Below are 27,572 nucleotides of genomic sequence, written 5' to 3'. Positions count from 1 at the left end.
AAACTTTATGATGTGTTCTGGAGAAATAGTTAATTAATTGTATTTATTGAATAATTTACTACCTTTACAATTCTGTATATATCATGCCAGAAATTATATGTGCTATAAAATCTTAATACAGCTTTTAGTACACTGAAGAATTTAAAATATAAGTGCTCTAAAAATAACATTGCGTCTGTCAGAAATATGGTTAAATTTGTCAGAAACATTCTATTAGTAAGGAGTTGAATTTACAATCTTAGTTTTGCTTTTTGTTCATTGAGATTCATTACTGTACATTTACCCAGAGAATAGGTTATTTCAACCAGAAGTGCTTTTTCCCTCCTCAAAACTCCTATGTGTATCCATTATGATAGTTTTCTATTTCTGCAGTAACAAATTACCACAAACTTAGTGGCTTTAACAGCACACATTTATTTTACGGTTCTGGAAATGAGAAGTCCAAAATGGGTCTAATGGATTAAAATCAAGATGTCAGCTGGGTGGGTTCTAGAATCTGGAGATTCTAGAGGACAAGTGTTTCTTGCCTCTGCTCGGCGCTAGGGGCTGCCACTCCTTGGCTTGCGATCGCATCGCTCCAGCCTGTTCTTCGGTCATCATGTCTCCTCTGTGATTACATTGGGCCCATCTAGTAATCCAGGATAATCTTTCCATCCCAAGGTCTTTAACTTAATCGCACCTGCCATGTAAGTCAACATATTCACAGGTTTGGGGAAGGATATGGACATCTTCCTCCTATACCTTTCCTTTATTTAGAATCATTGAATGTCAGAGCTGGAAGGAGCATTGGATAACTAACTTATCCAGTCCCTTTACTTTATACATGAAGAAATTAAATGAAGCCAGAGAGGATGTTTGTCTCTCTTCTATTTTTTAAGATTTAGAACAAGGCTTTATTCATGTTTTGTATGCTTAACTATACTTAGAGCAATGCTTTGAACATTTTAAATACTCAATAACTATTTGTAGCCTGAATAAAAGGTTAGCGATAGAAACCAGATATATCTAGTCTCTTAGTGCTAATGGAAGTTTATAAAATACCACTGACCAAAAATACCGTGAGGAGTGGAGATTCAATTATTCTATATTTTGTAGTTAAAGAAAAAAATCATTCAGTCTTAAGCACAACTACCTTTTTAAAGATTACGGGTGTCTTGCCTCATCTCTACCCACTCTCTTTCTCTGTAAAAAAAAAAAAAAAATGAAAAGAAAGAATAAAAAAGGAAGGAAGGTAAGAAAGAAGGGGAAAGAGCGGACAAAATAAAAAAGATTGTCTACAGCCATGCTACCCTAAACAAGCCTGATCTCATCTGATCTCGGAAGCTAAGCAGGGTTGGGCCTGGTTAGTACTTGGACGGGAGGCCACCTAGGAAGACCAGGTGCTGTAGGCATAAAAAATAAAAAATAAAGGATTGTAAGCTGACGAAGTCCTTGCAGTCTGTGAGGTCAACCAAGGGTTGCCTCACCTAAAAAAAAAAAAAAAAAAAAAGATAGAAAAAGAAGAAGAGATGTGAAAGAAGTAAATAAAGGAAGAGGGGAAGGAAAAGTGGACTTTGTTTAATTTATTTTCCTCATGTGATTCATGGAATCCTGATTTAGATTTTTGACACTCATTGATTGCCATTTACTGTGTTGATAAGATAAACCTATATTTTCTGTGATGCATATAGTTCATATGTGTTCAATAATTAATTTAAAACTCATTATTTATTTTTAGAAAACCATAACCTCAGGAAAATATTTAGAAACTGCAGTTTACCTTTTGACTTATGATTTTCCTTTTCTTGTTAAAGAAGGACAGTTTAGACTCTTGATTAAAATAAAATTAAAAATCAAAAAAAAATTTCTAGCATTTCTTATTGAAAAACATTAAAAATTTAGATTTTAGCTTTAGATCGTCATCCAGACTAGGTAAATCACTTACTGTTTCCAAGAAATAAAGCTTTATTTGATGCTTATTTAACGAATGATTTTCTTTTGTTAATATAATTGTAATTTGTTTAGAATCTGATTGTTATATGAGTTTGGATATGTTAGGCATGGCTCTTGAAATAAAATATACGAGAAGCATTATGGTAGATTCTTTTTCTACTGGTATCAGCATGGTCTTAAATTGAGTGTATACATTCATACATGTCTAATTCTAAACTTGTGTGTTGTACAAGTTTCTATAAACACTAAGACTACGCACATCTATTTTCATTTTACCTACTAAGACAGTACATGTAAAGTACTTAGCAACTGTAAAACAGGCCATAGTAAAAGTGCCCAACAACTGGTAATGGTTATTATCATATTGTCATTCTTTAGTGAGCTAGAGGTTAATTTTAAATGAACGTTTTTTTCTATTTAAAATTTAAAAAAAAAATTGTTTCAGTTACAGTTGACATACACTATTAGTCTCAGGTGTACAACATAGTGATTAGACATTTCTAGTACTTATGAAGTAATCACCCTGATTAGTACCTGTCCAACACCATATAGATGAGCCAGCTTTACAATTCATTCATTATATTATATTCATTGGGTGATAATATAATCATTGGGTGAAAACCTAATCAGACTTTTCTTTTCCTGGCAGCAACTTGAATTGGTGGAACCAAGTGGCTGGATTCACGTTCCCTTAACTGATAATCATAAGAAGCCAACTCGCACATTCATGATACAGATTGCTGTTCTAGCCAATCACCAAAATGGAAGAGACACCCACATGAGACAAATTAAAATATATACACCAGTGGAAGAGAGCTCCATTGGTAAATTTCCTAGATGTACAACTATTGATTTCATGATGTATCGTTCAATAAGGTGACTTGAAAACAACAAAAGTCATTAAACACGTCTTTGTTTTCTCTTGTCAGTAAATGTATCTGGTATCTTTATTTAAAAAGCATCAGCTAATTTACAATTTTTGTATTCATTGAAAAGTATCTTGTAGATTTAATAAAATTGGGTCATACTATCTTTATTTTCTTTAACATAATAAAGCTTACGACTTTGTATTACTAAAAATGGATTTGAAGCCAATCATTAAATTTTTCCTTATACTAAAAGAAAACCAGTTGAACTAAAAAATTGTAAGATATACACAATTTTTTACTATCCAAATAATTATTTCATATAGGGACCATGTATTAGGGTAATGATTTATTGCATGTTTGGGAGCAAACCTATGTTTTATCAATAGGTATTATCTTTATTAGGCCAAAATTATTATTTTTTTTTATCCAGAAGAAGCTTATTCTTTTATTATTGAGCCTTTTTAAATTAAAACTGTCAAAATAAACTTAGCATTAGGTGTCTGATGAGAATCACTCTGATTTGGAGAATATAGTTAATTGTGTTACAATTATTTCCATGAATACTTTGAACCCTAGAGTTGTCTATATACTGCTATCATGACAGAGATTATCAGTATAATCCGCTGTTTATTCTAATTCTAGTGCCGCTCTAGAAGAGTGTTTCAAATTTGTATCTGACCCTGAAGCATTCCTGAGGGATAATGAAAAATTTTTAAATGTATGAAATTATTCTTTATATATAAAAAGATACTAAAGGAGCTTAACTATGTTTCTTTCCATGGTTTAAAATGAGTAGATTTTATTTCGTATACTTGTTTTTTCTATATCTATTACTTTTGGAAGGATGATTATTTAGCTACAGAACTTACCCAGATTGGCTCTTGTTTGGGAAAAATTGCTTGGTGGTTCTTGCATTACTGAGTAGACTGAAGTCTTAAATAGTAAAGTTTAAAAAATAATTTTGTGTTTGTTTTATTCTGGCAGAGTGTACTCATTTAACTGGATACTATAAAAAAAAAAGGATTTACTTTTTCACTAAGAATCTCTGCTGTTCTTTCTATGAGTTTCACAAAGAGTTTATTGTCATGTGCATTTTGTTATCTTTGAAGAAGCATGGTAGGTGATCTATAGGGTCACCAAATAGTCTGTAACCAAAACTCTTTTGGGATCAGCAAATTAACCCCAGTCTAGGGTGGGGTGCTGGAAAGGGTGGGAGAGAGGACTAAAGGAAAACGCATGGCTAGGAGTTGAGAACACAGGAGAGAACCTGGGAAATGAGAATAGCAATATACACTAGGCACTGCATTAGATGTTTTGTTTTATTTCGTGCGATAAATAAAATGTACATGTAAACCACAAGGTCTTAATCTGAGGCAAAGAGATCTAATAAAAAATACAGAAGGTTTTATTAGTAATAATGTTACTACTTGCCAGCTGGTTTTTAAAAATTGCTTTAAAGACAAAGGAGGACTAATTATCATTTACACGATCCAGTCTGTCATCTGCTACTACTAATAGTTTGCTAGGAGACTCCTAAAATTAGGAGGGATTAAGAAGAATGTTGAGAAAATCAGTATGTTTTCTACTTCTACTTCCTTTTTCTATTATTCATATGCCAGCTGGCTGACTACCTGGAAAAACTTGGTACCTGAGGATTATGGAAATAATGCCTTCCCTTATTATAAGGCTTATTTAAAGTACAGATAGACCATGTGTTATAGTAACAAAGCATAATTATCTAAAACAGTTGCATTCATCTTTTAAAAGTATAGATTATATATCCCACACAGAATTTATATCTAGAATAAAGAACTCTTACAACTCAATAGGAAGAAGAAAATCCAATTAAAAATGAGCAAAAGATTTGAACAATCATTTCCAAGGAATACATGTGATTTGTAAATAAGCATATGAAAAGATGCTGAATTTTGGACATTAGTGAAAAGCAAAGTAGAATCATAATGATATACCATTTCACAGCCACTGAAAAGGCCACAACTAAAAAGACAATTGCAAAGGTTAGTGAAGATATGGAGGAACTGGACCTCACCCTGCCGATGAGGATGTAATTAACGTATAACCACTTTGGAAAACAGTTTGGTAATTTCTTAAAAAGTTATAACATGCACCTAATTATGTGACTCAGCCATTCCATTTATAGGTATTTACCCAAGAGAAAAGAAAGCAGAATGTTTATACAAAGACTTGTACATGAGTGTTCATAGCTTTATTTGTAATATCTCAAAACTGAAAACAACCCCAATGTCGATCAACAGAATATAAACAAATTGTGGTATATTCATATAGTAGTATTGCTCAACAATTAATACATGCAACAACATGAATAAAGTTATTTCCCACTGTATAGGATCTGAGAATCAAAAACTAAGATTAAAAAGCCATTTTAACAGTTAATAAAATGGCAATGAATTTAGTCATTTATTTATGAGTATATATTTTTGAGTTATCTGATGAACTGCAATTATAAGATTTAAATTTCTAAATTTCACATGTAATCTAAGTATAAGACTTAAAATCAGTTTATTGCCTGGGGAAATATCATCACAAACTGTAAAACTGGAATTTTAAAACACAGCAGTTCATTGAACACTAGTAAATACACAGCTCTGAAAAATCTAATGGATACTGGGTGTTAAGTTAGATGTAATAGGGAAACCATAATAATAAATCATCATGAACCTTGCTTTCCAGTTACTGTCTCTTAAGGAAAATAATAATTTTCTAAACAACCAAATTAGAAGTTAGAGTAGTAAAATCTCATATTAATGAATGGGAGTATGGAGAAGAGAGAGTTGGAGGAGGTGGAATTTTGGAAAGAAAGACTATTTGTAACATCAGCTAGTTATTCACTTTTCAAGCCTATTCTTGAATCCAGATTGTCATTGTTTTTATATGAGTAACAACAACAATTAATTTGAAACAGATGATTTGTGTGTTTGGAATCAAGTGGTGTTTTGCAAAGTTACTCTTGTTTGAAAGGTCTCAACTAGTAAAACATAGACAGATCTTGAAAAATAATTTGAGACACCATGCCTTCTCTTCATTTAGCCATTATGACTTACTAATTTAATACAAATTAATACTCCGACTCTAAATTTGTGAGTGTAAAATTTTATGAATCAGATACAAATATTTGATATATTTCTAGTGTTTTAGAAAGTTATTATGCTAAAATTCTTAATAAGATGTCTTATGTACTATTTTTTATTGAATTCTGAATAGTTTATTTTATTAATTACCTTTTTAAAATGATAGCTGTGATTATATGTGGACACTTTTGCTTTGTGGATCGTTTATGTCAAGATTGTCTTCTTTTGCCCACATTGTTCTGGCATTCCCCACTTCTGCTGTGACTCTAGATCTAGAGTGTGATATTTAGAAATTTTTCCTGTACCAGCCTTCTGTGAGGAAGCTCTCTGTGTTTTATGATCTGCCGTTTAGCCGGTTTGTTTTTATACAGTGGTGTCCAGAAAGGCTTAGAGGAACATGAAAAAGAAGAAATCCTTGGGGATTCGTTTCTTAATTCTCCGTGATAATGATTTCTTATGTTAACAGGACAAATCTGGAGGCTCATTAATTAGAAAACCCCCTACTATCAATCGAAGAAAATGTCTGTAATCTATGGCAATTTTATATGAAAAGTTAAAAATTACTTTTTTAGTCCTAATAACTGGTCTACTTTTCATTTTTATCTGAAACTACCTTTCCTTTATTTTATGGCTAGTCTTACCACCATCGTTTGTCTTCTCTTGCCTTTCTGGTGAATAGATCCAACTTGCTATTTTGCAAATATAAGCAAAATTACATGTGGACCAATTTAGGAGAGTTGTACATGTTTATGAAACTTTTTTTCTGAGTGAATTTTTATTTCAGGAAATGGTATATCACATCATGTATAATTGAAGCTCTACCATTTACCAATTGAAGTCATTTTAATTTCTGTGTTTGTGGCCGGCAGCTTTCCACTGATGCAGTCCAATGATCACCATAAGATGTTCTTCCACTAGACATTTGCTTTTCTGATGTTGAGAGCAAATTATGATTCTCCCCCTGTGGTCTTGGAAATAACTCCCCAAGCTGTTTTTATAGACTTTATTCTAAGGCTAGCTCTGCTCTTTACCCTGGCATTCATCTATAGCTGGACATCCAGATTTTAACAGATCATTTCCTGTTATTACTACAGCAGTATCAAAATACTGATCACTTACCAAGAAGCAAAGTATCCAAAAAACTGAGCAGAGAGTTCGGCCAGCTGTTTGTTTTCGATGGTTAAAATTTATAAGAATCGCATGTTCAATGGATATGGAAACGAAATTGAGGGTAGCCTCGGTAAAAGGAGAATGATAATGACCCATGTAGCTATCGTTATAACATATTCAGGTGTTTACCAAAGACAAAGCAAAAGAATTTTACTGTTTATTTTAAAATAGTGCTTATTTTTTTAAGGTAGCATTCAGTAACTAATAGGAGAGATGTAAGGAACCTATTCAGTTTTCATTTTTTTTTTAAGTCATTGGAGTTTAGAAAAAAAATTTTTCTTGAAATTATCAGTTGTCTAGTTTTATTCCCATACACTTATATAATTATTCTATTTAAAGCTATATTAAAACTTGGGAGGATTAAAAAGGCAGTGTGGGTAGCCTAACACCCACCACCATTATAAGTTGTGAAGGAGACTATGGGATAAAAACTATATTTTTTGAAGCAATTTTATTTTAATCAGAATCTTTAGTGAATACTTGTCATGTATAATTAAGATTGAACCATGTAGAAGGCTATCAGAACGTCGCCTGGGGTAAAAAGTTGCATAGAAATCTGTGGTTTTCCAAAGGGCATTCCTCAGAGGATGAGGCTTGTGGCATCACAGAAATGTTCGCCCAGTTTGGATCCGTTGTTCCAGATTTCCTCCTTCCATTCCAGATTTAGATAATAAGTAGAATTCTTAGAAAAATCCACTTGTAAGCAAGACCATCAGAAATCACACACAGCTACGAATAAGGCTCTCAAGTGGCCATTACAAAAATATTTGAGTTTTTGGAATATGGCATGCTGTGTGTTTAAACAAAATCATCATTAGCAGGAATGCAACTTTATGCTGTTGGGTCCAATTTGTGCTTCTCTTATGTCTAATTACTTTTGGATTCAAAATAAGAAAGCTGCCTTTTAAAACTGAAGAAGTTTTTGAAAGAGTATTATTCGTACTAAAATTCTTTTAAAAGATTTGTTAACTAAAGCATGAAATGTGCTAGCGTTGAAGAAACAGCAGTGTAAGAACAGTTTCTTGTTTTAATAACTAGTAACCATTTTGCAGATACTCTGTAGCTAGTGAATATGATAAGAGAAAATACTATTTTAATGGAAATGTTCTGTATGTGAAAATTTTTCTCTATTCGCAAGCTAAAAGGAAGTAAGTCAGTAGTATAAGAATTACATGAGCACCAGAGTCCTGTCTACTATAATCTTTGGCCAGTCAGTCTTTCAGCCTTCTTTGTGTGTGTGTAACATGATATATCTACAGTGAAGTGAACCAAAGCACCAGCTCAATGAATTAGGTCAAAGTGGATGCCCACGTACATGCCAAAGACTAGAACACTGGCAGCCCGGAAGCCCCCTTCATGTGTCACCTCAACCACTGTTTCCTTGCTCCTCTCCAAGGTTAGCCTCTATCCCAAGTTAAACAGTGTAGCTAAGCTTCACCTATGTTTAATGTATATGTTATGTATGTTATGTACATGTGTATATACCAATGTACAATATATGTTCCTTCGTGTGGGTTTTCTTTTACTCAGCATGACTTTTGTAGTATATATCCATGTTACTGCATGTAGCTATAGTTTGTTCATTTTTACTGTTTTATATATATATATATATATATATATATAGTATTCTATTGCAGGACTATAAAATTTTTCTGTTCTAGTGTTGTTGGTTATGGAGTTTTCAGTCTGAGGCTATTACAAATAATGTTGTTATGAAATTCTAGTACCTATCTTGACTCACATTGCATATGCATTTTATATATATATATATGTACAGTGAAGTGAACCATATATATATATATATACAGTAAAGTGATATATATATCTCACAAATACCTCATTCAAAGGGTGTATGTATGATCATTTTTTGTAGATAATGCCAAATCACTTTCCAAGGTGGATGCACCCATTCATGTTTCAACAGCAGGTATGAGTCACTATTGCTCCAAACCCTTACCAATTTTTAATATTGTTGATCTTTTTAGTTTTAGCCATTTCAATGAGTGTAGTGTTACTTTAGTGTAGTTTTAATTTTCCTTTCCCTAATAACTAATGAGATCAAGCCACTTTTCACATGTTGGCAATTAGGATAGCTGTGAAGTATTGTAAATTTTAAAAAATTTTTATTTTTCTTACTGATTTATAAAAATGCTTCATATATTCTGGATATAAACCTTTTGACAGTTGTAAGTGTTTTAACTGTCTTATTCCATTATGTGATGTTTAGTGTTTGTGTGTGTGTGTGCGCGCGCACGCGCTAAGAAATCTTTATCTTGAACATCATGAAAATACTCTTTTATTATCTTGTAAAAGCTTTATTTGCTTTGCTGTCCAGATCCACATGCTAGGAGTTCAGTGACATTTTTTTTTCTTCTATGGATCTCCAGTTGACCTCGTACCATTTGTTGAAGATTATCTTTTTTCAGTACTCTGCCACACCACCTTTATTTTAAATCAAGTAAGCATTTGTGTGCGGTGTGTTTTTGAGCTCTCTGTTCCATTCGATTTGTGTGTTCTTGTGTGAGGACCACCTGTCTTTATTACTGTTGATTTGTAATACGATTGACATCAGGTAGAGCAGGTTCTCCCGGCTTGTTCTTTGTTAACAGTGTCTCAACTAGTTTTGGCCTTTTTCATTACTATATACATTTTAAATTCAGATGATCAGGTTACACACACACCCCAGATAGATTTGTTATTGGGATTGTTTTGAATCTTGAGATCAATTTGAGTACTGACACTTACAGTTATTGATTCTAATTTGCAGAAGGCAGTATGTATTTGAGACTTTAATATTTTTCAGTAATGTTTTATAGTTTCCTAGGGAGACATCTTTTGTAGATTTATTCCTAAGAATTTGATATTTTTTGATGCTATAATAAATAATACTTCTGAAAGTTTGTTTTGGTTAATTGAAATAAAATTGATTTTTATATCTAGACTTCATATCCAGAAACTTTCTAACTTCTTAATTAGAATAATTTTTCTGTAGATTCTTTTGGATTTTTTACATCTCTATATGATGGCTGTTTTATTTCTTCTTTTTCTTTCCTTATACCTTTTGTTCACTTTCTTTCCTCAGTGCATTTGCTATACCCTACAGTAATGTATGATTATACAGAAGTCTAGGATCAAGAAACCCTTAATAGAATTAATGCTAGTCCCTTCTGTTTCTAGTTTACCAAATTTTTTCATTTGTTTTGAAATTATGAATTAATATTGAGTGTATAAAATCCTTTTCTTGTGTTTATTAAAATAACCATATTATTATTTTTTCTTTATTTTATTATGTTGAATTATTTTGGTTGATTTTTAGATGTTTGATCAACCATGTTCCTGGAACAAACTTAACTTGGTTATGGGCATTATTCTTTTTTTGTGGATTACTAGATTTGGTTTGCTAGAAATGAGGAATTTTTCATCTATGTGCATCTAACAGTTTTTGCATTGCGAGATCAGCCTGTGATATTTCTTCTTTGTACTGTCCTTGTCCTGTTTTGGCAGTGGAATTTCTTTGGCTTCATAAAATGAATGGGAAATATTTTTGTTTTTGTTTTTCTATTTTTTGGAAGAATTTGTATGAGAGAATAATTCCTTATTTATAAGATTCACTGTGAGTTTGATTCCTAATTCTAAGCAGATGGAGAACTAGTCAGATTTTTGTAATTTCTCTTTTGTAAGTTTTGGCAATTTGTATTTTTCTGGGGGTATATCCATTTCTTCTGCATTTTAAAATTTCTTGATATAAAATTATTCATATTATCATTTTGTGATCTTTAGAATGTAATGTTAGATCCCTCATAATTCCTGATATTGGTAATTTTCTTGATATAAAATTATTCATATTATCATATTGTGATCTTTAGAATGTAATGTTAGATCCCTCATCATTCCTGATATTGGTAATTTGTATTATCTCTTTTTTCTTCATTAGTTTCAGCAGAAACTTATCAATTCCGTTAGTCTTTTCTAAGAACCAACTTTTGGCTTTATTCTTTCTATTGCATTTACTTGTTCTGTTTCGTCAATTTTTGTTATTATTTTCTTTGAACTTAATTTTTCTTATTTTTCTAAGTTTTTGAGATGAATACTTAGATTAATGGTTTTCTGAATTCTTCTTTGTTAAAATATGCACTTAAAGCTATAAATTTCCCTCCTAGAACAGCTCTAGTTGATCTTATGTTTTGATACATAATTATCTATTATCATTGAGTTAGAATATTTTCTAATTTCTATTAGAATGTTTCTCTGTGACCCATGGGTTATTTAGGACATTTCTTAATTTTCTTTAGAAATATACAGGGATTTTCAAAGTATTTTATTACTGATTTCTAGCATAATTACTCTGTGGTCAAAGAACAGTTTTTGAAATTTGTTGAAACTTTCTTTACTGCCCAACATATGCTCAGTTTTTATGAATATTTCATAAAAATCATTTATTTTGTAGTTTTTGGGTACAGTGCTCTCTATATATTAGTTCAGATTTATTAATTGGATCTTTTAATATCTTATATTCTCATTTTTTTATCCGCCTGTTCTGTCAGTAAATAAGAAAGTTGTATGAAGACTTTGCATATGATTGATGCTTTTTCTACTTTTCCTTATAATTCTGTCCATTTTTTCTTTATGTATATTTTGTGGCTATGTTATTAAATACATACGTACACATTTAGTCTTGTATCTTTCTAATGAATCAAACCATTTATTATGAAATGAACTTCTTTGTCTCTACTGTTTTTTTGGCCATAAAATCTACTTTGTCTGATTTAATAAAGCTATGCTAGTTTTCTTTTGATTGATATTCAAAGGTTATGTCTTTCTGTATTATTTTACTTATTACCGTTTCATATCCTTATAGTTCTTATACGTTGTTTGTAACTTGGAAATAATTGGTTTTGTTTTTCACTCAGTATGACTCTCTGGTAGGAAGGAATCTGTATGGCTTATTTGGAAGATCCTGTCTCCCAAGCAAATGCAAATAAACACCTAGGGGAGAGGTGAGAGAAGACTTTAGAGAGATCCTTTCAGGCCAGTTTTTTGAGGATATTTTAATATCAAGGTAAAATGTTTGCCTTGTATTTTTCAGGGAACCATTGAAGGGTTTTGAATAGGTCGGTTAGTGATATGTGTTTTAAGAAGGTTAAATCCGTAAGTAGCACTGGAGGCAATTAAGATAGATTCTGAAACCATCCTAATAATGTAGCCTCTAGAACATAATACTTGACACACGGTGAGCTTACAAGAAAACATTTGATGAGTAAATGAAAAACACACGTGATGCAATAAGGCCCAGTTAAGAATACGTCCGTGCACATGGCAAGAAATGACAGGAAATATAAAATAGAATTCATTGTTCGCTTCCATTTGGCTGGGCAGAAAGTTTACGTTCAGGTTAAAGATAATCAGGAGATAATGAAACCACGCTGTCTATTATATGGGGGCCTCAGAATAAAATAAATAAGGAGTCAATAGTGAATATATTGATCATTAATTTATAAAGCATTACAAATAGTTAAATGTAGGAAAGATTTAAAGATGAGTATAATAGTTTTCTCCACCACCACCTCTCCCATTGTTAACTTTGATGTACAGACCCAAACCCTGCAGATCCTGTATAATAGTTGCTTGCTGTACATCATTGTTTTTGCAGATACTTTTGAGGAAAGAGCCTCAATTTACACATTTCCAAGAGGAGGCCGTGTTTACCTATAATAGCCAACTGTTAAGTGCATTCACAACTCTATATTCTACTCTACGTGGCATCAAAGTAATTCAGTGACAAATAATATGATGTTGCCTATTTCTTGTTTTGCCCTATCTTCTCTCCAAATGCACTTATTAATCTTTCCCTTAACAGTTGCTTACCCATTTTTCATTTTTATGTATGTTAAGGAACACAGAATTTGCACTGCATTATTAGAATTTTAAGGAATTTCAGACTAATACATTTAAATATGTGATAATTCTGTCAGTCATAAATTTTTAGTGGTTTCTATCAGACATTTCTATTGTGTTAATTTCTTGGGTGTTTTCGTCTGCCATTTTTGGCTGCTGAGTCCACCTAGTATAGATCATTTTCTCTTCTGTTTGAAATCTTATTGTGAGCTTACCTTCAGCAGGGCTTTATCTATAAAATTTCTGTGCAACCTGGGTTAGGAATGTCTTTCCGGGAGAGTTTTGGGTTTACTTCTGTGTACTCTCCGTGGGGACCCCTCCCTGGCTTAGGATTTAATACTTTTTAATTTAATGACTGGCTTCCTAGACCACATGTGACATAAATTCAATCCTCTGTGTTATGCAAGCCATGTTATGAATTCTCAAGAGATTTATTTTCACCACTTGGACCCCAGATAAACCGGTTTCCCTATTGTCTACTGTCTTGTTTTGCTGCTGGGCAGATTTTTCCTCCCCTTCAACTGAGAGTTCAGCCCTTATGTGGGGATCTCATCTCTCACCCTTTGCGTTTCCTTTAAAACCAGACTCTTAGATTGCGACCAGTGCTCACCACCCACCGTTGAGGCAAATACAGGGGAGCCTACTCATTTGCCATTCCAGTCTTCAGTTGCTTCATGATTCCTTGCACCTGGATATTTTTCTTTTATATGCATTTAGCTGTGCATTTTAAAAAAAAGGTTTCTGTAATTTTTCCCAGCATTTCCAGGCAATCTAGCAGGAGGGTTTTATGTATAGTTTGTCATATTGCCCAAACTCAAATCTTGAATTCTTTCCACATTTATACAGCTTTTTCTCCCCATTTTTCTAAGTATCCCTGGGTTGTTTTTATTTTTTTTAAAGGACATTACATTTCATAGTTGGAGTGGCCTTAAAATGGCATATTTTCCCTCTTTCAATTTAATAGAAAAAAAGAGTACGTAATTCTGATATCATTAGACCTTGCCACATCGTAAATTCTACTCAGCAGCACAAAGGGAATAATTAACTAAAGATTCATAGAAGACTAGTCCTTTTATCTTGGCCTGAGAAAGTAACCTTGATAATGCATCCTATGTGAATAAATAACACCAAATTCAGTTTGGTGATTACCTTGGGGTCCAGGGAAAAGAGGAATTGGGAAGTGAGGTCATGGGGTGATTCAATTACATTTGTAATGTTTTATTTTGTAAGCTAAGTAGCATATACCCAGAGGTTTATTATATTCTCTGCATTTAAAGAAGTATCTGAAATATTCCATAGTAAAAATTATTGTAAAAAGAATTATAACCGTAATGAAATTGTGCCATATCTTTACTTTCATATAACAGAAGATACACATGACATTTGTTAATTGTCATATATGGTTGTCAAGTAAAAAGATAATTTTCCATCCTAAAGAGGTAAAGGAGTAAGTTGTTATTTCAACTACTGTTAAAATTTAGTTATTTCCATTTTAGACTCTGTTTCCTCATGCTTCTCTGAGCACAGCTCCAACTTTTCCAGTGATCATGTGATTTCCGACTTGGGGAGCAGTTCTAGCATTATTATCCAGAATAGCAATGGTTAAACCTGAATCATCTTCTGCGCTCAAAAGGTCATTTTAGGTGTTTTTGCAGTCAAATTCCCTGCTACTTTTATTTCCTTCATGTTAACTACAAGCATTGCTGTTTAGTGATCTTGTTTCCTGACATCTTTTAACACTAAACTATGAAAGAAGAAAGAAGGGTTGGCAGATAGAGGGAGCCAGGTTCTTTCAAATGTTTACTTAGGCCTGGTACCCTACATGATTCATTGCAGACTGCCTCATCCTCACAACATTAAAGATACTTGACGTTTACTGAGTTCTTTCTTTGTGCCAGTCATTATGATGAAGCGTCTTCTCTGTGTTATCATATTTAATCCTTGTAATGTTCCTGTAATTATTATTATCCCCTTTTTGGAATGAAAGAAACAATTTGATTAATTTGACTAAATTACACAGGTACTAAATGACTAAGTTGAATATTGACTTCTAAATAAGTCCGAAGTAACTTTATCTATTTCTCTCTATCTCCTATACCACACGATCTAGTATCGGTTACTACAAAGAAATAATTCAGTATTGCTCGAGCATCAGAAGGATTCATGTAGATGTTATGAAATGTAAGATTTAGCTGATTTCTATTGACAAACAGTAGATAAGAGGAAAATACAAAGAATGAATGAGCAGTCAAAAGTGAGCCAGGTCATCAGATCCAGGAGTGGTTGGAGGGCAGAATACTTGTCAGAATACACCGCCCAAGGCTGTGGTGGAATACCTATTGATGTTGATGGTATGCGTGGATAAGATAGGTATGTGGCCTCTGGTTTTATGTGTTCTGTCATACCAAAGACTATTAAAGGGACAGAATTGTCTGAGGATTCTCAACTTTGACCTAATCAAATAAAACTTGCGCCGCCCACGTCATTACCGTTAGGAGGGTTGGGGGCGAGGCAGCATGGGAACACAACGATAAATATGAAAAGTTGACCAGGCTATATCGTGTCCTACATCTTTACATATTAAGCTAGTTGCTTTTCAGAAAAATAAAAAAAAAAAAAAGGAAAGACAGAAGGAAAAATGGAGGAGGAAAGGAAGGACAGAGATGGAGAGGAAGAAAGATTGATTCAGTACAGAGAAAAACATTCACTTATATTTCTCTCTGTGACTTCTTAGGGAAGATGCTTGCATGACTATTTTGTGACTTTGAAAATAAATCAGTGTAACATAATTTAAACTGGGTCTTATAAAGAGCAAGGGATCTTTCTTTACCCCCAATCTTTCTCAGAGAAAGTCGCATATCTCCAAATTTCACCTCAAACTATTGTTCATGCTGAACAAGACTTCTGCTTCATATAAACAATACTTCTACTTCATACTGAAGATCGTGTTTAATTATTTTAACCTTGTTTAGGTAATTCTGGGCCTGGGGAACTTAGACATTTAGAGGCCTTTCATTGGATTAGCAATGAATCATAAATAAATTAGTATAATCTACATTAAAATAATACTTTATCCAGTTTACCACTGTCATCTACATGTGGTCTAATCTAAACCCTACTGTGATAATATAATAATTATTGATAATAATAACATTGGCTCATAGGCCCCAGAGGCATAAGTAGGGGTGTGAGCAGACGTTTTCTTCTGCCCTCAGAATTTTACAGGTGTCCAAAGACATTGTAAAGATGCAAGAAGGGGCCAGTCTAAGGACAAGCGCCCTGGGGTGGCCAATAAATAGCTCTGCTTGCACGAATATTTCGCTGCTTTGTAGTTAAAAAATCAGTAATTAAATTGAAATTAGGTCTTGTGGAAAACTGTGTATCTCTTTTCTTCAAACTTTCTTAGATTCCTGTATTTTCGGTGCCCTCTCTGATAGCAGATTTTGAGCTCTCTGTTGCCTGATTTCTTGGGTCACTGCTACCTCACTGCCTTCTTTCTTTTTTTTTTTCTGATAAAAAGTAAAAAAATTTATTTGGAATCTTTTGCATTCCTTTGAAACATTTTAGTAAAAATTTCATAAAAATGTATTCTATTTTCTGTACATGTCACAGAAACATGAATTATTCAAACACTTCGCAAAGTCCTTTCTTGTTTACAAAGAACACTCATGCCCGTGGCCTTGGCCGCATAAGACAGCTAAAGCTGAAACCACAGGTAGTAAGTGACCTAGGTCTTCTTACTCCAAATGTAGCGTTCTTTCCTCATTCGAACTAGTTTTTTGACCCGAATGCCAATGAAAGGGCTTCATTTTAATATGGATTTTATATCTAATATCGTGTTTTCATGTCTAATATTTAACTTTTTGAAACTTTATAGAATCATTAGAACTATCACTGTTCGTCAGAGGGACAGTGAATAGCTGATAAATTCTCAGCGGGCCTCTGTCCGCTGACTTCGCCTCCTCTCCCCGTGTGTGTTCTGGGTCTCTGAAGCGCAGCATCCAGTGTGAATGGCATAGTGGAGCCCTCAGACTACACAAACGTTTAACTTACTGCTGCCGGATGGCAAGCATATGGTAAACGGCAGCTTCGGAGAGCTTTTCAACGTAATACGTAAGGAGAGTCTTAATTCAGAATTTGAATATTTGCATACCTTCTTCACTAATTGGAATGAGTCGGCTGTACACACTCAAGTCACTTATTTTTAGATCTCGTGCTCTATATATCTGTGTGTCATCCCACAAGAGCAGTATGCAACTGCGAGCTCAAAGGTTGTGAACTCGAAGCCCATCGTGTGTATGAAAATCGAGTCAAGATTAGCCTAGGCAGAGGCACCGAGCAACCTAGGACCGCAAGCAAAATGGGAAGTAAAATGCATTTTATACTGAATCTTTACAGATGGATTTCGCAAAGAACAGTAATCAACTGTGGGCCCAACTGGGGGTGCATTTTTAATGATTTGCGGTAGTCTAGAGAAAAGATAAATAAAAACCAGTCCTAACTGCTCTTCTAAAACGGGCTAAGAACTATAGCCGTGAATTAAAATAACCTGTGAATTTTTCTAACCAAAATAAAAATACCAGTTATGAAATATTTCTTTTTCTCTTTGCCAATTCTTTAATAGTCCATTAGGTATTTCTAGGAGGTAGAGTAGTCGAAATGAAAATTTGAGCTCAGAAACCTGAAAGGCCAGGATCTTGAATAAACTGACTGAGGCGAGATAGAACCGGGTGTGAAAGGAGGCTTTTTCTGTGGCAGATTTGCCTTCAAACTGGGCATGTGTTTCATTTGGATAAGTCTTTGAAAGTTCCAGGAATCATTGAAAAAAGGGACTTGAAGGAACTTAGAAATAACTCGTTTAATCCTCCTGCAGCCTAAGTGTAGGCCACTTCACGGAGAAGGTATTCAATTGCTTCTATATGATTTAGCTGAAGTATTCTGTCCTTTTCAGATTAAAAATGGTCCCTCGACTTGGTTAAAGAATCCATCCTTTCAGCTCACTCCTTCTCCCCCGTAGAACCTCGTTATAAAACCGGATTTCTTCTACGTTACCCCCTCTTTCGCCTACCCCAGAAATGATTGATTGGATGTGTTTTTCTGCACGTCATTGTTTATAGAGAAAGGCAGAATGAATATCTCTGGCCTTTACACTTTATTTCATTTCAGCTTCGTAGGCCAACGTGTAAGAACATTTTAATCTTCTTGCTGTTGCTTGCACTGGAAATGCTGGTAATAACATGGCTAGTAATTATATGATTAGCAATTATGTCCAATGGTGAAGCTGAATATAGTTTTTCATTCTGATACATTTTCCTCTAGATAGTACATAGGAGTGATTTTCAATTCCCAGGTCCTTTTCAGAACTAGGCTTTTTTTTTTCTTTTTCTTTTTTTTTTTTCTAACCCCTTAACTACAATAAAAGCAGTTGATTTATAGGGGCCCCTTCTTTTGTGAAGCCGTTTACAATACAGGGGTACTGGCATGGTATTCAGACCTACACAGATACGTTAAAAGATGATGCACTTGCATGTGACATTATTTCATTAAAAACAATTTCATCCTAAATTATAAGTTTCGTTCTCTTTTTTAGTGACTGCTTCTTTAAATAGCAGCCATTCCTGGTTTCATTCTTTAAATACCACCCTGAAGGAGTAAAGCTGAAATAGGTACCTTCAGACTTTTTGTACCATAGAGATTTTATTTTGGAAAAAAGTCAAATATTTTTGAGACAAAAATTGGAAATTTGGCTGTATTCAGGGTTCTTCAAACTACTAGTTACCCAAAGCGGGGGCGGGGGGGGGGGAATGAGATGGTATTATGGAATGTCAGTTCTAAAAACATTCAGTTTAATCTTTTTGTTTAACAGTCAACAAAACTGAGGCCTCGATGGCCGGCCCGTTCTCCAGAGCTTACACAGATGGGTGGTGGGAAGGTCTGCGGGGATTTCTCTTAGTGAAGATCGAAGCCTGTGTATTTGGTTGGATTTGGCTTGGGAGGCGGTGAAAGAAGGGAAGCTCAGAAAAAACAACCCATGACAGGTTTACGACCAGCTCATTAAATTAAATCTTTTGCTCGACACTGTATTGCTTTCTTTGCCGGGCGTGGATTGACAGGTATTGATGAAATGTCTTAGAGTCTAATTCAAAATGCCTGGTGACAAATTATAACCCTGAGGAGCTGAGGTTATCAATAAGCCACAGGGCGAGGCCGTGAACTCCGGCCGGCAGCGGCCATTCTGCTGTCTTTAGTGAGCCTCCGCTTCAACAGGGATGCACTTGATCTCTTCACCCCGAAGGAGTAGATTAAGTGCTTCAGTAAATATGCCATTAAGATCCTCCATTGTACTGAGCCATTAATACACACCTCGAATGCATTGGAAGCCGAGGGCCTTCAGCCACCCAAGAAGCATGTGAAGGGCCTGGAGAAATGCCTAATCTGTGTCTACTTTGATATTTTATTATTAAATACAATTTAAATTTGCTTTGGAAGTACTTTTTTTTTTATTATTGGTTAAAATAAAACCAGAATGGAGAAAATGGCAAATTCTTTTCCGATATCCTCGAAATGATTCTCTTTGCTACCATGTCTACTTATTGGGGTTCTGACTACATTAATTTCTTGACCTTGAACCCGTGTCTGACTGTAGGTTTTAGAGTATCTTTCACTGCTAGCTAAGCCTCTTTGAGGTTTCACTTTCTTATTGAAGAAGCTAAATTGGAAGCATTTTATAGATATTTACTATGGATGTACTATTTATGTTTGTTGTCTGATATTTTATTTCCTACTTGTCTGCACATAGAATAACATCATATGATAGTAGAATAACATGGAAATAGAATTTTAATACCATGTTGGACCCAAGAAATTATTTAACTCAGCTCCTCATTTTAGAGGTGAAGAAATTATACATCAAAGACATAAAATGACGGCCAGTCATTCATGTTGCCTTTGCTCTCTTAAAGAGATATGTTTTAAATTCTTTTCTTAAAAATATAAATGTATTTATCTTCTCTAATCCTTAGTCATTATTTGGTTTTCATCACCTTCTAGCAATTGATATGAGTTTTGGGTGAAAAAACTTAGACACAAAGGAATGACTTGGCCAAAATCAGAGGTTGAGGTAAGGTAGAGGAAAATCTGGTGTTGAATTTTGGGGTGCTAGTCCTGAGGAGAAGCCCTTTCTTAAAAATGTAAAAAATTAAAAATCTGCATTTTTCATATTGATCTTTAATATTTCATCTCTTTTAAGAAAGACTTCTGAGAAGCCAAATAAGTCCTATGATTTTGGTAAAACAACTCTTCAAACGGCTTACCTGGAATGATACATTGACTTACTAGGTTTAGATCATTTTGAAACTCATTTCTCTTTTGGGGGTGTAGGGGGAAGATGTGGTTACGATCAATACCAGTGGAAGACTTCGGGTTAAATTGACAGAGCCCATAATGAATACGAATGTAGGAAAAGTGTTGTCTGTGGAAGACCTCTTTGAAAGGAACCATAATGGCACTCATTTTCGGCAGTGTGAGAAGTTGTCTACCTGGGCTTTAGAATCACATCATGATCTCTCTGTATTCTAGAGACTCAAGTCAGTTATTCAGTTGGGATCTAGTGACTCTTATTATCACTAAAAGCTTAAAGAAAACAAAACAACCCGCTGCTCTTAGGTAAACCCTTTTTTTCCCCCCAATTAGCTCCAAGGCTATAACTAACATGAAGAATGAGCAGGTTTCAGGTGCAATCCACTATCGATCATTATTATTCTCTTTGATCAGGAAAAAAAATAGTTTAAAATAGTGGAGGGCAGAATCGAGATGGTGGAGTAGGCATTATTAGCCTCAATAGAGACTGGTGAATCGAGGTTTGTCCCTTTTCATAAATATTCGACTATGCAAATCCCGCCCCCCCCCAAAATAAAATGATAGGATTGTGGATGATTTTTTTATAGTAAGCATGTGTTACTTTTATTATTTTAATTAAAAAAAAATCAGAAGTAAAAACACAACAATGTGATTTTTATGGTGATTTTAATTTCTGATCAGATCACATGAGACCATGTGTCTGTCATAATACCACTGACTTTTATTTCTATTCAAGTTAATACATGTCCAGGAAGCCCAGACACCAGGACTACCACAGTGACTGACGGTCGCCAGTCAGCTCTGCGCAAACATTATACGTAACACCCATTCACACTGCCTTCGCCGTATCTTCAGTTCTTCCAGGACAAGAGACCGTGTCTTGTTCATCTTCGCATCTCCAGTTCCTGGGACAATGAGGCACTCGATGACTGTCTTTTGAACGAACCTACGAATTAAGTTCTATAATCCCGAGTTCCTTGTGGGTAGGACAAATGCCAATTCTAAATGCATAACGCAGGGGAGTGTCCTAGTTTGGCATCATAGCTCACTCATATAACAGTGCGGCTGTTAAGTAAAGGGGCAGACGCTGAAGGCATAGTAAGTAGTGGAGGATGTGCTCTTCTCGGTGCTGGCGACACGGTTTTATTAACACAAACCAGGATTTTCCTTTAGAGCTGCAGAACCTGTTGCCTACTCACTGTCAGAACAGTTTAACATCAACTGTGCTACAACGAAAACCATTGTGTTTGACAGACATTCTCCAGTATTTACATGAACAATACTAAGTAACCCCCTACAACAGGTCAACTCATTCAGCTATTGGAATGGATATTTTGCAGCTAACTTCCCCGGGTGGGTCCGTGGAGATACAATTCTACTTAAAAAACAAAAAATTTAGACATTCACTGAAGGCCAGGCTGAACTGTTTTTATGGTCAAGGCGGCCAATTGGTAGGTTTTAGAATGCCCGGCCGCATAAGAACCACCCCTCCTCCCTGCTTAGCAAAGAGGATCCTAATCCCTCCTCACAGCCTGCTTGCTCAAGATTACACCAAGTCTTTAGATTCTCAATAAAGCTGCCAGCTGCCTTGACAGGAAAATAGATAAGAGAAACATTCCTGAGAAGAGGGAGTGGCCTTGGGTAGGAGGGAGCAGAGCGAGCTGAGGGGCTGAAACGCCCACAGAACAAGTTAAGATAAGTGAACAAAGGCTCTGGAGAGCCTGGTTTGAGATAGGATAACAAGGGGAGACCACCGGGGTGGTGGTGCGTGAGGAGGACGGCCAAGGGGTGAGGTCACTGACGCCGGGCCTCAGGGGAGGGTGACTTAGAGAGAAGGGCTCAGCTGCCGAGCCTGTCCCGCCAGGGTCTCACACTCAGGGCTCTATCCTTCTGCTTCTACCAGTTGAGCAATTGCCGTATAAGAGCAGAGACACCTCTGGGAGGAGTTTCAAGGCTGTGCAAACACTGTGGGCGCAGCAAGGAGATGTGGCTCCTGGAGGGATCACGGCCAGTAGGAAGCCTGGTAGCAGATAACTCCAGCCTTCGAAACTTCTCGGGCCCAAATTATCCTTCCTATTTCATGGCATAGAACCCTGGGGCCGAAATTGAATATTGGCCCGAGTATTTGAGTAGAATCGTTGTTACTTTCTGAGAAAATCATTTGGCCTTGTTTATAAGGAAAACCCCCATGTCTCATTTCTGCACAGAGGAGGTAGAGAATGTCGGATGTTTAGGAATTTTAAGAACACAAGGTTGGCTTTGTCACACGTGGATCCCTGACATCAAAACCTTGGCTCTTCTTTGATGAGCACTGTGGAGTATTGGCATCCCGACACCAGGAGAGATTTTAAGTATGGAATGACAGCAACTTGCCTGTCAAAGCATGGCTGAAATATTTATCAGCTTAAAGAGATCTGTTAGGGCTGAGGGTCAAGTACACGGTAGAAAAAAATTGTTTTTCACAGAAAACTACACCTCATCTGTAGCATACCCTCCAGGTGATCGGACTCTAGCCCACTTCATAGCTTTTGAGCTATTTTGCACCTCTCTGTAAGTTATAGGTAAGTGACATGTACATTATGTCTGATCTAGTAGTGATTTTTAATTTACTTTTTCTCCCATGTGAATAAACTAGTTTTGGCCCTATTTGTAATTTATCTCAATGTTCCTTTACTCTTTATAAATTTGTGTGGTTTTGACCTTTCCTTTGGACCGGTTATAATAGCTGCCTGATTTCCTCTTATCATATGATTAAAAATTCTTTAACACATGTTTATTTTTATAGCTGTATGAAAGCCATGATTTTTCCCTTTTTCTGGAAATTATCTTTTAACAACTCTCTCTTCTGCTAGGCTCTCAAAGCACTATTTCCTCACTAGGAGTTACGAGAGAATCTAATACTTAGATATTTTACAAAATAGTCCTAAAGCGACCTAAGGAAACTCTGAGGCAAATTCGTCAGGAAGAAAATTAGTCCAGCCTAGTTCACGCCCCACCAGTGGCCCAATGCGTTTATTGTCACCTGGATGTTCTGGTATTTCCCTGGTGCCTTTGTTCTTATCATCCAAATTCTTTTGAGCTGCCTGTCTCTGGAGAGGTGGCTTCAGGGCTTCTGAGCATCAGTGAGGTGAAGCCGGCCAGTTCTTGCCTCTTCGCAGGTAGTGAACTGCCCTAGGATCTTTTTGAAGAAGGCGGACTATATTAATTCATAAAATAATTGCTCCCCGCCCATTTTTTTCTGCTATCAAATTGCCAAAAGAACTCAAGATTCCCCCGATGTTCAACATGACTCATTTTATCTAAAAATGACTTATTTTTAGGATGCAAAGAACTGTTAAGGACCATAAAGGAAACTTATATGGCGAATCTTGCTCAAGTGTGGAGTATTTTTAGTGTTGTATTGTGACTTAGTTATTAATGTTTACAGTTCAGTCCGTGCGTGCTGAGGCCTACTATGAGTTAGTTATTCATCATGCAAGATACTCGGCTACACATAAAACAAAATCCTTGTCTTCAAGGAACTCACAGGAGAAAAACTCTTCTGCACAGCTACCCGTAGAACAGTGAGATCATTGTCATATTTAGCACTATGAACACAATGAGAGAAACAGCACAGGATCAAAAAGTGAATATAATTAGTTGGTAAAGAAATTAATCTAGAATTTTAATTGGAAAGGCTCGAGGGTCGCCCCGTCACTTTACAGATTAGGAAACCAAATTCCAAAAATGTTGTGTGATTACAATTCATCTATAATATAAGAATCAATACATATTAAAGTAGAGGATCCAACAGCACATGCATTTCACCTCTTAAGCAATAGCTGCTATTTTGTCAGTTCAGTGAATTAACCTACAAAATGTGTCGCTGTGTCTCTAGTCCACTTGTGAAATAAAGAAGTGATTTGTAAAGGTCTTTGGCAGGCTGACATCTCGGGCCTGCGAGAGAATTTCTCAGGTTTTGCAGGGTAGCGCCTTATCCGAGCTGTTATCTGAGCTGCAGTCCTAGGAGGTCTCTCTGGGCTAAGGGAACAATCTCCCAGCTGGGGAAGTTGGGGACGGTAGTGGTGGCAGTGCCATCTCGGGGTCTGTCTCCGGGGCTGGCACGAATTAAGTGGAGCGAGGGCCACAGCTTTTTTGGCTGGCGTTCAGGACTGGGTTTCTATCCAACAGGGAACTCGGGTGAAAACCAGAAGCTGGGCAGGAGGCCAGTCGGATCAAATGGTAGCTCAGCTCCCAGGAGTCTCAGTTCACCTCCAGGAACCCTGGACAAACCACTGCCAGGTCCTGCTCACTCGTGAGGAGGAAGCTGCTAACGTATTGAAAGACCGAGCCATCTCCGGCTCAGGGCTCAGGTGGGGAGCAGCTGGGTGCGGTTGAGACAGTCAGGAATTGACAAGGATGGACACTATCTTTTATGGATTTGGGGTTTCTTGCAAAAATAGACCTGTTACTAGAGAATAAAGAAAAGGATAAAGAGGAAAAGTTAGAATTAACCATGAATTCAAAGACTTCCAGGTATCTGTCTGTCTGTCTCTCTCCCTCCTTCTCTATATTTTTAATTAATACAATATTGTATATTTATTAAACTGTTTTTATTTATTTATTAAACTGTTTTCCACCCGATAGTCTATGCACATTTTGAAAGCATTTAGATATATATTTTTATTAGAAATAACTTCTTACTTGTCTAAGTTGATATCACGCCCATTTGTGTGATTAATGTCAACCATATTTACGGATAGAATTTCCGAGTTGAGAGGGATGTGATAGTCACCCTATCACCTTCATTCTACAGACGCAGATACCGAGGTCGCATTTAATTCAGTGATTTGCAAGTTTAAGAACAGCGGATGCAGACAGAGCCGAGGCCGTAGTCACTCAGGATACTCTCTGCTGCATAGTGACACCCTGGATTACTTCCCTCACGTGTGTGTGGCTTGTGCACCTCACCGGACGAGGAGTTCCTGGAGGGCAGAGCGATGTGGCACCTTTGCTACTTCCAGCGTGGCTTCAGACTGGCAGTAATGGCGTTATTTGGGAGCCGGTTATACGGAATCCCAGGTTCCACCCGGGCCTAATGAATCAGGATCTACAGTTAACAAGATGCTTCGGTGATTCATTTCCACACTAAGGTTTGAGTAGCCTTGAGGGAATGGTTGTTAAATATTTGTGGTTGTTACGATGTTTGCGTTCCCTCCCAAATTCGTGTTTTAAAACCTAATCCCCAATGCAATGGTGTTTGAAGGAGGGTCTTTTGGGAAATGACTAGGTCACAAGAGCCGAGCCCTCCATCTGTGAACCAGGAAGGGAGTCCCACCATACACCAGATCTGCCGGCACCTTCATCTTAGACTCAGCCTCCAGGTCCATGAGAAATATATTTCTGTTGTTTATAAGCCACCCGGTCTCCGAAATTTTGTAACAGCAGTCAGATGGACTAAAACGAGGTATTCGTCGAGTCTTCTGTTCACAGCAATGGAGGCCTACTCCAAGTACCTTAAAACAGAAACAGGAGTAATGGTGTCTATGGGAAAGAGACTGGTGTATTATGGAGAACTGAAAACTAAACTTTAAGTATTAAGCCTCAGGGACCTTAGAAATAGGAGTTGGCTGACCCTTTCATGGGGCCCTACCATAAGTGCGATGCTCAGTCACAATGTCTTTGCAGTCCAAGTTGTAAATGCTGGAGAGAGAGAAAGAGAGGCACAATGGCCATAGTGAAGGGTCAGGTAGCATCGCGGCTACCGGACCTCACCCCTGTAGCCATAAGCCTTTCCCAGCGATAGAGAATCATTGAGAGGCAGACTCCATTACAAAAGTTGCCTGCTGTAATTTTTAAACGAAAGCGGTCACGTTTCTCACTAGTAATTGGGCATAGAAGTATGAGAAGAGCCTATTTTTAGTCCTTTCTTCTCCGTAGCCCTTGTTTCTCTGATTTTCTTGTTTGAAACGTCTCCATCAAAGAGAGCATACATTCTAATGATTTCAGCAAGTCACATTTTGCCAGTGATACCCAAATGTACTTCCAGCTTGAATCTCTTTTCCGAGTTCTACCTCACATCTCCAAATGTTCTGTCATTACGTACAAGCAAGTTCGACATGGCCGACATTGAGTTTATCGTATGCCCCTCCTGATTTCTTTATTTCTATCAAGATGCGAATGTTTTCCACGATAATTAGCATCTGTGTCTCCTTCCTTGTTTTTTCGAATGTCACATTCTGAACTTTAAAATGTGAATTTCATTAATAGCTCCCTTCTCTCCTTCCTGCCAACTAGAGTTCAGCTCCTCGCCTGCTCTCCCTTAGCTCATGGCCTGTTCTTACCTTGCCACTCCCCTCCTCCCGTCCAATCTTTCCGTCTTCACAGTGCTGTGTAAAGTTTTCTTCGACTCCACTTGTATCCTCCCACCTCATGGAATGTTTAGTATTATTTCAGGGCATTTTATATGTAAGTCTGAGGTTGTAGCCACGAGGTAATTGCCAGTGATCTACTTAATAATCATGTGGAAAAATACTTTTCTACAACTATTCTGTGAGATAGCCAACTCTATTAGAAGTAAATAGGATTGTGTTGACATAAAGAACGATATGTTTAGCATAACCATTAACCTATAAAAGGAAAAACTACTCACACCAACACTCCTGTCTCCAAATCGGTGGGTTTTCCACACCAAGCAATTGTGTAACTCTCTTGACACTAACTGGGTTTTCTGTAATTCAATTAGGACGCTACCTGGAGTTAGCGCAGAGCCCACAGGTTAAGGGCGCTGGCTGGAAGCCTGCCCCCCACTTCAGATGGTGACCATGAGTCCAGGTTGGTCCCTGTGCTTCTGACTGAATGGCTGTAGGTCAGAGGTTCCCACGACCCCCTCCTCACGTTTGATAATTTGCTAGAATGGCTCATAGAACTCAGGAAAGCGCTTAACTTCCTAGACTACTGTTTTTTAATAAAAAGATACAACTCAGGAACAGCCAGATGGAGGGTCTGTGGGACAGGCGGGGAAAGTCGGCGTGGGGCTTCCATGCCCGCTCTGGACGTGGCTCTCTCCCAGCGTCTCAGCCTGGGCGGCCACGGGAAGTTCTCTGAGCCACCTCGTTAGGATTTTTTTTTTTTAATTTATTTTGTTATTAGTTTCAAGTATACAGTACATCGGTTAGACATTTATATAGTTTATAAAACGATTCCCCTAATTGCCCTTTCTCTTCCCTGGCTCTCCACCTACCCATTACATTAATAC

The 27,572-nt window shown here is 36.4% G+C and overlaps 1 protein-coding gene and 1 pseudogene across 9 annotated transcripts in view; both read left to right on the top strand.

Moving 5' to 3' along the window:
• Positions 1–27,572, top strand: part of ANAPC10 (anaphase promoting complex subunit 10) — a 246,919-nt gene that overhangs the window by 37,099 nt on the left and 182,248 nt on the right. For 2 of the 9 annotated variants that reach the window (XM_016164042.2, XM_016164032.2), the window contains exon 5: positions 2,582–3,012. The exons of 5 other annotated variants lie outside the window; for them this stretch is intronic. In XM_016164042.2, the coding sequence (XP_016019528.1) occupies positions 2,582–2,812 (231 nt within the window). In that variant the 3' untranslated portion in view covers positions 2,813–3,012. Of the gene's footprint in view, positions 1–2,581; positions 3,013–8,954; positions 9,009–25,130; positions 27,480–27,572 lie in introns of those variants that run through there. 2 more of the 9 variants (XM_036233524.1, XM_036233528.1) reach the window with 2 other exon arrangements.
• LOC118612800 lies at positions 1,273–1,391 on the top strand (annotated as a pseudogene).

The sequence above is a fragment of the Rousettus aegyptiacus genome, unplaced genomic scaffold (genome assembly GCF_014176215.1).
Source record: "Rousettus aegyptiacus isolate mRouAeg1 unplaced genomic scaffold, mRouAeg1.p scaffold_m13_p_16, whole genome shotgun sequence".
Classification (NCBI taxonomy): Eukaryota; Metazoa; Chordata; class Mammalia; order Chiroptera; family Pteropodidae; genus Rousettus; species Rousettus aegyptiacus.
The sequence above is the reverse complement of the archived record's forward strand: the minus strand, read 5'-3'. Positions and strand labels throughout refer to the sequence as shown.